This window comes from Aulostomus chinensis, chromosome 9 (genome assembly GCF_037954235.1).
Source record: "Aulostomus chinensis isolate RoL2024-O1b breed Wild chromosome 9, RoL_Achi_v1.0, whole genome shotgun sequence".
In the NCBI taxonomy this organism is placed as follows: domain Eukaryota; kingdom Metazoa; phylum Chordata; class Actinopteri; order Syngnathiformes; family Aulostomidae; genus Aulostomus; species Aulostomus chinensis.
The window spans coordinates 5,303,264-5,313,440 of record NC_141328.1 but is presented as its reverse complement, the minus strand read 5'-3'; the positions used below and the strand labels follow the sequence as shown (position 1 = coordinate 5,313,440).

Genomic DNA, 10,177 nt, shown 5'->3' with positions numbered 1-10,177 from the left:
AAAGAAGCCAACAAAGTCACTTCATCTCCCGGCATGCTCCGGTGCCGGCTACGTATGTGATGTCACAATAAGTATATATACGGCAACTGGGAGGAACTTCTTCCTCCATTGTTACATTGTAACAAACGGGGCCGGGGCGAAACCGGGAGAAAAGCGTCTTCTCGTCCATACAATCCTGCAACATTCTGACATCAACCGAATCGAGCCAAAAAAAACAAACAAAACAAAAGCAAAAACAAAAAATCCGCGTTAATGCGAGAAGACAGCGACTCCGCCGACTGAACCCGCCCCGGTGAGAGGAAGAGAGAGAGAGAGGGGAAAAAAGGATAAACGAACACAGATGTCAGCGGATTTCTCCTTTGCACATATTTCGAGGCTCACATCAAGGAGATAAGACTTATTCACCGAAAATGTTGTTGCAGCGAATCATATGACGCCCCTGTTTCTGCTGTGTGCCCTTTAAATAGACAGGCATGCAACATCTAACAGAACCCCGCAGGTCTAACAGGCAGCTCCTGTTTTCTTCGTGTTCAACAGAACAATGAGAATGGAGCCTTTAGTAGCCTCGTAGTCACACAGAAGTGTTGCAAATTGACAATCACAAGCAGATCACACTCGGTTACCAGCGCTGCCCGGCTGCGGTGTGGCTACTCGGTTCAGGGATATTGCTCTTGGCACAGAAAGGCATCTCATAGGGCGTTAAAAGATTGATGTGCGGCTCGCTCTGGAAGGGGAAACGACAACGGGCTGGTTGGAATAAGGGTCCCTGTTTCTGCCTCAGGTAAGAGGGTTTAGTATTTCATTAACCGGGCGCTTTGTCATTGTGTGTGTGTGTGTGTGTGTGTGTGTGTGTGTGTGTGTGTGTGGTGTGGTGTGGTGTGTGTGTGTGTGTGTGTGTGTGTGTGTGTGTAAAAGCTGGTGTAGTGTAGCGAGAGAGAGAGAGAGAGAGAGAGAGAGAGAGAGAGAGCCTTCGCCTGTCAGACTGATAAACATCCCCCAACACAGTCTGGTCAGTCCCTGCATCTGCTCCCAGTGGTGTAGCCAGCTAAACAAATACCTCATCCAGGCTGCATGTAAAATATACCACATTGAACCTGCCGGCAACTGTTAAAGTACCAGGATGACTCTATCAAAGGGGCGTCAGAACTGCGCCTCTGCTGCTCTATATTCTCTATTCATAGTTCTATAAACTGCACCATTATCCGTGTCTGTGCTCCTCACAGCTTCTTATTTAGTTGAGAGCCTCATTCCAAATACCATCTTGGAGCCTTAACCTGAATTTCTATGCTTTTTGTATGACTTTTCTAAGGAGGGGGGGGGGGGTATCGATACAGGAATATATTACGATATTCCGGTTTCTAGTGTGGATATATTTTACATAAGTCCTGCAGATGTCACTGTGTAACCTTGCATTGTGTAAGCACCGTCCACCCTTGGACTTGAACTCTGCACCCTAGGCATGGGAGGTGACATGCTAACAAAGAGGCTAAAACCAAAGGGCAGTGATGTCAGACGCCAGAGGAGTAAAGTTTAGCCACAGCAGAGTTTCACCTGCTGGCCACCCTCACTGCAGCACGGCCTCCCATCACCCCCCCTGCACCCAGTTACAGTCTCAGTGGACTGACATGGTGGGCGACAGTAGAGCAGCACCTGCAGCTGTGATATATGATACACATATAAGTATTATTATACAAGCCAGCTCTTTATTTTGAAAATTATCGTCAGTTATTTCGAGTGTAGGGAATATAGAGCAATATACCATGGTGAAATGGTAGGGTGATACGTATCGTGCAGGTCCTCGCCGGAGCCCAACCCTGTCGGTGTCGCGCCGGTTTGATTTTAAAGACTGTATCCCAGAAAAAAAAAAGATTCTTGCATTTATTTCCAACGATCAGATTCTCTTCTTTGAAGTTTATTATGACTCTGATGTCATTATTTGGGCAATAAGGTTTGTTATTAAATGGTAAAATATCCCGCATTTGGTAAGTACATTTGAAAGATGATTGCACAAAGAATGTTGGCTGATATTTACTCCGTAATATTGGTGCTTGCATCAGCCGCAAAAATCCATTTTGGTTAATATGTAGTGATTCCAGCGCGTGAAGAGATGCTCAGGGTAATGACTTCTATCATTAACTTTTGTGTTGCATTATAAATCGTCCTGCCTCCGTTACTAAACGCTGCCACAGGAGTTTGATAACAACATTTCATAACCAAATTTTATTACCACTTTTGTAGGAAAATCCTGAATCAGACGGCCCAATTACATATTACACATCTTTGGTTTCAGATTTCAACTCCCTGGCATTTTCGCGCAAATATAAACCAGTTTGCTGAACTTCGTTTGTCTGTTTCAGCTTCTTTTGTTTCAGCACATTTCCATTTTTCCCACTCAGATCAGTTTGACAACAGAAAACAAACCACAACCTCGGAGGTTCACCCCTCAAGTATTGAAATATGATACTGAATGACGAGACAGCTTTCATTACCCTGTAGTACAGAAGTCATTCAGCCCCATTACAGGCGGACATCTGCAGTATTACAGTACTAGCATGTTAATCCTTTTAGACTAGAAGTGTAACCTCTGACAGCTTTAAAATCTGAATGACTCATTGAGAGGAATCCACATGTCGGAAAGAGCTTTACTGTCGTTCCCACTTGACATGTTAACCCAGGCTTTGGTTAAACATTTGTTCAGACGCAGAGACGTATCGTAAATCATTAATTACAGGTATCGACACCTTAGTCATAGTATAGGAACTGGTCATAGTTTTTGAGCAAGTATTGCAAGTATTGATTAATTTTGTGTCTGGAAGACTTAAAACTTGGAGGGATGCAGGCCGCCGGCAGCTTGAACAGGACGTCGCTGAGCGTGAGCTGAAGGTGCATCACCTTGTTTTACCTCTCCAGCTGATTTGATTGATTTGCTTTCAGCTCCGCTCACATCGATCGCCCTCTGTTTATTGCAGAATTGAGCAGAAAGAGAAACAAAAAACAAAACAACAAAACAGCGTGAAGCCATAGAGATAATTTCCCTTCAAGCCTGCTCACATAAACCCTGCTTGCCTAGTTGCCATGGTGATGGTTCTAGACTTGATGATTTCAAAGAAGGATTTCATGTGAGATGGGGTGGGGGGATGGGGTGGGGGGGGGGGTGGGGTTATGATAGCGCTGGAATACAGATGAAAGGAGACAGGGCCAAAAGCTGATGGCAACTTTTTCTGGTTTAGTGCAGAGAAGTGACCTCAGACAGGAAGAGTTGGGTTCAAATTATTCAGGTCATGAGTTTGGTTAGTTTGTTGTTTGAGCCTTCAAGCCCGGTGGACTTTGTCCATTTCTACCTGGGGCCAAAGACATAGAAGAAGCTCCAAATATGTTGCCAAGCTTGCTTGAATACGGATAAATGGTTGAAACAATTTTGCCCCCACACCTATGGGTGCAGTGGAAACTGTCCTGAGTATCAAAACATCAGCCCAACACCAGTCAGCATCAATGTTAGCGGTGTTAGCTTAGCCGCTGGTACGAGTGCCATCTGTGGAAGTAGAAGTGGTACATGCCAAGAGTTTGAATGTTAAAGGGGGTTTGGAAAAGTTTGGGAACTCGTGGACTATGGGACAGGATGCAGCCTAGGGCCTAAAACAGTCCTCGGGATCCAGGATTAACAATTTAATCCAGATTGCGTCCAAAATTTTATCACAGCATTCTACAAAATTTCTTTTAAAATTTTGCAGATATGAATCCCTGTGTAATACTTCATTACTGAAGAGTGTTGTTTTTTTTTTTGACAAATAGCCATCGTGAATCCGCTTCATCTTCATGTTCTCTGCGGCTCCTCAGACACTGAGCTTCCATGGAGGCAGGTTCGTCCCTCAGCCTCAAACGACGATATGAAGAGGTGGACAACAGCTCTCCATTCTCTACATCTAAAGACTCTGATGATGACATCTCAAGCAGTGACAGCGCAGACAGCTGTGACAGCCTCAACCCCCCCTCCAGCACCGCATTCACCCGTAAGAAAAACAAATCAAAAAATCAACAGAATACTAGAAGTTAATTAATGCAAGCGTTCAGTTAACCGCCTCTGCTCCTCCTCCTCCTTTCATCAGCCACATCCATCCTCAGACAGCAAAAGCCGTCACCGGGGGGGAAGCGGGTACGTTTTGATGTGGTGACGGTGTATTACTTCCCCCGGCGGCAGGGCTTCACCAGCGTGCCCAGCCAAGGGGGAAGCTCCCTGGGTATGGCCCGTCACCACTCCTCCATCAGACACTACACGCTGGGCGAGTTTGCACGTGAACAGGAAACCAGCCACCGGCACACTTTACGGCAGCACCTGCGCCAAGAGAAGCTCAACGCTCGCAAGATGAAGGTAAACCACACATCTGAAAGAAGTTGTGTTACTTTCTCTCTTACATTCACCAGCCAGTTTATTAGGTACCCCCTGTTGGTACCACGTTGGACTCCCTTTTGACCTCAGAAGTGCTTCAGTTATTGGTTTAGTTTGTGGGCAGCACCTTCATGATGTGGATCTCCTGTTCCACTTCATCTCGAGATCTGGTGGTGACCGTGGAGGCCGTTTGAGTCCAGTGAACTCTTGTGTACGTGAAACCGGTCCAGGATGATTTGAGCTTTGTGACGTCCTGCTGAAAGCAGCCACTAGACAAGGGCTTTGCAGGTCATAAGGGGACATACACGGTCAATGACATTCAGGCTGGCCGTGGTGTTGCTCAGCATGCCGAGAAAATATCTCCTAAACCCTTTGACTACCAGCAGCAGTCTGGATTATTGATACAAGGCAGGATGGATTCATGTATCTTAACCTCAAATTCTACCTTCTGATTGTTGGTTGCAGTTCATTTGGTCCTTCCCAGATTTGCATTTGTGTCGGCAGGACAGGTTCATTCAGAACATCGCTGGCAGCTCCTGATGAGGTTAGCATGGATGCTACTGTAGCATCTTCAGAGCTGGAGAGTAACTGAAGGTTTTTCTTGATTTAAAAGATGTTTTCACCATCTGACTCTCTTTGGCCTTAGTTCAATAAACAGGTAGTTCATCTACTAACCTGCCAGGTTTTTGTTTTGTTTTTTTTCTATTCTTTTACAAATTGTTTCTATGGGCAACGTCTGTGGTGATTCTGTGAAATTAACCAGCATCAGATAGGAATGTCATAGCAGAAAATGGAGACTCATGAGACCAAGTGATGTTTTATCAGTCCTCCATTGTTCTACTTTGGTGATCTCCCTGCAGCCTCTGGTTCTTACAGTAAGTGACAGGAAGGGGACCAGGTCTGGTCTGGTCTGTGTTCAGTGGTGCTCCTCTGCATTCCTCCTTGCACTCCAGAGTGCTCACTACACTGATGAACTGATATTGAGAAGAGGAGTCCATCGTAATTTGGATATTAAGTGCGTAGCTTCAGTAATGTATCCAGGAAAAATGCAAATATTTATGCAGCAGAGCTTCAGAAATGCTAATAGATGCTTCCTGCTTTTCACTCGTGTAGTTTTAGAATGAAAACTTTCTTGTTGTCGCTGGTCAGACAAAGAAAACGGTCTAGAAGGAGGTGGCGTTGATCACGGGGAAGCTTTAATAGTATTTTTAGACATGTTAAAGTCAAAACAAATAATTGATGAATTATTAAAAGGATAAACAGAGTCAATGATGTTGAATGTTAACATGTTGTAGCCTACTTAGTCGAACTGACACTCACGCTTCATCGTTTTCTCTTTGAACTCCAGAGGTGCATCTGGGGATGCGTCCCAGTAGATCACATCACCACAGGAGTTCTTGTGGGAACTCTTGGGAACTGCTGGATATAACAACTTTTGACGCTTGAAGTATTTTGTTGATAATGCCTCTCTAGTTTTACTTAAGTAGGACTTTAATGGCTGGAGTTTTACTTCATAGAGTGTTGTGTCAACTCTTGAGTTCCACCATTGTCCGGTTAGTTCTAAAATAAAATGAAAATTCAGCCTTAGGGAATCATTACCTCTCACATTATTGTCTTCAGCTGATGTTTTTTTTTCCTAACTGTCATTTGCAGCTGACGAGGAACGGCACGGTGGAGTGTGCTCAGGCAGATCTGCTGACTCTGGAGGACGTATCAGACGAGGACCTGGATGTAGACGGGGTGGAGGTGGATGACTGCTTCTTCCTTCAGCCCCTTCCCACTAAGCGTCGTCGAGCCCTCCTGCGGGCTTCTGGCATCGCCCGCATTGATGCGCGTGAGAAAGCCGAGCTCAGAGCCATCCGCCTCTCACGGGAGGAATGTGGCTGCGACTGCCGTCTTTACTGTGACCCTCGTCACTGTGGCTGCAGCCAGGCCGGCATCAAGTGCCAGGTAACAGTTGTTGGCTTTTTGATTTTATAAATGATCATATTTTAAATGTACTTTTGAAGAGAAAGTACATGTGTGTCTTCACCTGAAAACCTTACAATGTGAGCTCTGGTGATGTCTTTACTTCAACATGTACTGCATGTCATCCGTCAAACTGCACAGCATTACAGTTTTAAGTGTTTACTGTGTCTTGGAATGCGTTTTCCTCCAGGTGGATCGAATGTCTTTCCCATGTGGATGCTCCAGGGATGGCTGTGGCAATATCGCCGGCCGTATTGAGTTCAACCCTCTGCGTGTCAGAACGCACTACTTACACACCATCATGAAGCTGGACCTGGAGAAGAGGAGGATGCTGATACAAGGGCCAGGGGACCAGTATGCTGAATCTGACCCAATGTCTTCCCCTTCCTCCACTTGTCCCACATCCCCGGACCTATCCTCAGTGGCCGGCCTGGACTCTGAGCTGGAAGAGAGCGAAGTGCAGACAGTTGTGGAGGTTCAGGATCTGCTGGCAGAGCAGGACATTCTGGAGCGAGAGAACGAGACAGCTGTGTTGCACCTGCAGAGCGCAGAGGAGCAGGAGAGGAGGGAGAGGGAGGAGGCTGAAGGAGAGGCAGGCCAGCAAGAGCTTGGCACTGGAGACCTCTCAGAGCAGCCTCTCTGCCTCCTGCCTGCTGCTTTAGGAGGGGAGCTGCCAGAGCAGGCAGAGGTGCCAGATGTGGAGCAGGTCCTCCTGCAGGGGCCCTTCCCCACAGGCACCACAGTGCTCTGCATCACTGACAACCAGGAGGAGAGCCCCTCTGAGCTTCTCAGAGACTCCACTTCTCTGCTCTACTACCAGCTCAGTCCCATAGAGCCTGCAGCCTTTGAGACGCTACCCAGAGCAGAAGAACAGGAGGAGCACTTGGTGGGAGAGCGAGATGTCGGAGTAGAGAAGCGTGTGGAGAGCAAACTAGAAAAAGCAGAGTTAAAGGAGGAGAATCCTGAAAAGGCCTCCCTAAATTCAGGCAAGTCTTTGACCAATGGAATCCTGCACTCAGAGGAAGGTGTGGAGGTTGTGGAGGAGAAGTCCCCCAGTACTCAGCAGGGCCTCCCCGAGGAGCAGGTGGATCCACTGCCTCCTGAAGTTTAGTACAAGCTTCACTGCAGATATTTTGCACAATAGCTTCATCTAAGATGAATAAACTACATTTCACATTTATTACTGCTATCGTTGAGAATGATTACAGGTTGCAATCTGTAGTAGTAATCGTCGTTGAGTTATGTGGAGTATTACAATAGAACAGAGTAGGTGGGGGGCGACAATGAAAGCACATCACTTCCCAGAAGTAATATGGATGCAGTTACATGGCAACATTCTATGTATTTCTGTTGGGGATGATGAATGTGGCATTAATGGGAAAAAAAAACAAAACACTTGCGTGAAGGAGTGGTTTGTGGATGAGGAAGCCCCGCGAGTAGTGCTTTGTTAATTTCCAACGCAGCAAACAGAAAACACATTGTGTGTGCGTGCGTGTGTGTGTTTGCGCGCGCGTGTGTGTGTGTATGAATGCTGACATAAGCCCTTTGTTTGGTGATGTATAAAGCTATCAACACAAAACACTTGAGCATTTTCGCAGTGTGCAAGAAGCTTATGTTGTTCGATTCTTACTGGCTCACTTTCTATTGCAGCGATCATAGTCAAGCCAAATGAAGGCATCAGATAGAATCCGCCGCTGAAAATAGACCTAATAATCCTGGAAATACTTGTTTCTTGTGTACTGTATATGCATCTGCATTGTACAAGACCGAGCCGAGGTTGCTGCTTTTTTTAAAAAAATCTGTATGCACATTGTGAACTGAGAGCAGCGATGGCTGCGTGGAGACGTGAAGCGAAGAGAGCAGCAGGCAAGCTGTGGCCTCAGTTGTTGCTCACCTTGGCCTGCTTGCAGTCACTTTGTCAGAACACCTGTACCTGTAATAGTCGCGATGCCTATGATATTATTTCTTTGTGTCTCTTGTTGATTAGATACTGCTGGATTTGAACAAGACGAGATACGAGGAGATGTTACTTCTTAATGCCATGTAGTCATTTCAGGTGATAATGAAATGCCAGAATCCTAGGAAGAGATGATTCAAGTTCGAATAAAGAAAATAGCATTTAAAGAGTTAAAAGAATAATGTGAAAATTATGTGATGTTACTAATTTATGGTGCAGATTGACAACAACCTGAATTTGTATATTCTATGTTCAATCTGTGTGTGCGTGTGTGTGCGCGTGTGTGTTTGTGTACGCCTAACATACAAGTTGAGTGAGCGAAAGGTGTGTACGCATCTGTGTGTGCATGTACACGTGTAAGTACTGTACTAGGGAATGAGGGCAGTATATTAGTGAGGAAACATATTTTATTCCTGAAAGGTGCTGATGTTACAGATTTACAACTCCCTGCTTTTTCCTCCCCGCCATCATGAGAAATACTATTATATGAATACGGAGCTGTTTCTCGATGACTGAAGTGTTGGAGAGCCTCTCGTAGGAACGCAATAGCTACTGTACTGCAAATCATTAATGTGGTGATTATGGAATGAGCTGTTTTGTCATTGTAAACGCAATCGTATAACATTTCTGGTATTTAAATGTCTTTTTTAAGCTTCGTCTGATTGGTACTGATCAGCGTAATTGTGCCGACTCTTCTTACACAAAATCAGTCCTTTGTTTTGTCGCCAGCTATAACACGGGATGTGCTGCTGTGTATGAGACGTCTGATGTATTTCTTTGCCTTTTGTATTGTCTTAATATAAACTTGCTTCAGAGTTGCACCAAAGCAGCGGTTTCAGACCTAATTAAGTGATGCGTTCGTTCATCAGATTGGAACAAAGCAGTCGTCTGTTGTTGTTGTGAGGCTGTCGGTTTGTTCCGTAGCTCTTAGTGTTTGTGCCTCAACATAGTACCATCTTTGAAGTGATGCTAATTACAAGCTGCCTATTGTTGAGCTATTGGCTTTCCTGTAATAGACTTAAGGTTTGAGACCGCTGTGTGAAATTAACTCCAGTACACGATGTGATCATGTTTTTTCTCTGTATGAAAGGAGCGTGTGATTGTTGAAAAGACTTCTAGGTTTTCATCTAATAGCCGTGAGAGCTACTCTCATGCTAACTGTTGCCTAAAGTGGACACAAAGTTTTTTTTATATACAAAAATAAAAACAATAAAGTACTCATTTAAAAAAAGGATCAAGATTTACGTGTGTTTTTATTTTGGATTGATGGCTGGTCTTAAAGGTTGAAGGTTGCGTCGTCAGCGATGGCTTGTTGCTATGACCCAAAGCTAACTAACACAAAGGTTGCGATAGGTCACAACCATTACTCCTGTGATGAAGTACTTTTACAGTTTTCAACATGCGTGATGTCCGCTTGTTCATCTGTCCATCTCTTTTTCATTAATATGATACCCCAACAAGACCTTGAGGGACACTGGTCAGATTTTTAAGACGTAAAACATGCGCGTCCTCTTTGGTGATCTGGTGCAGGACAAAGATGCAGAGCATGAAATGAGGAACAAGAAAATAGAGCCCAGACTGAGCTCACGTCAACTGTATTTATTCAAATGGAAATCAACGTTTCAATCCTGCTGAAGATCTGTATGATCAAAATGTTGATTTCCATGTGAGTAAATGCAGTTGGAGTGAAGTTTGTTTTTTTGTTTTTTTTTCAAATTTGGCACAAACCTCCACTTGGGACTGATGAAAGGTCAAAGCTCAAGGTTATTGTTACTACACACAAAAACGGTTCAGACGATCTCTGGAATTAAAACACGAATACTTATAACAACATGTCACTCGGATGTCTAACGCGGTGAAATTAC

At 44.8% G+C, this 10,177-nt stretch overlaps 1 protein-coding gene across 2 annotated transcripts; it reads left to right on the top strand.

The window, feature by feature from the left end:
* Nucleotides 1-116: 116 nt before the first annotated feature.
* On the top strand, nt 117-9,526 carry csrnp2 (cysteine-serine-rich nuclear protein 2). 2 transcript variants are annotated; one of them, XM_086212547.1, is made up of 5 exons: nt 117-781; nt 3,838-4,010; nt 4,107-4,369; nt 6,041-6,337; nt 6,546-9,526. In XM_086212547.1, the coding sequence occupies exons 2-5, from the start codon at nt 3,851-3,853 to the stop codon at nt 7,464-7,466; spliced, it is 1,641 nt and encodes a 546-aa protein (XP_086068673.1). In that variant the 5' UTR covers nt 117-781; nt 3,838-3,850; the 3' UTR covers nt 7,467-9,526. The 2 variants fall into 2 exon arrangements, with proteins under 2 accessions (XP_086068673.1, XP_086068674.1); XM_086212548.1 differs by having other exon boundaries at nt 3,793-4,010.
* The last annotated feature ends 651 nt before the right edge of the window (nt 9,527-10,177 follow it).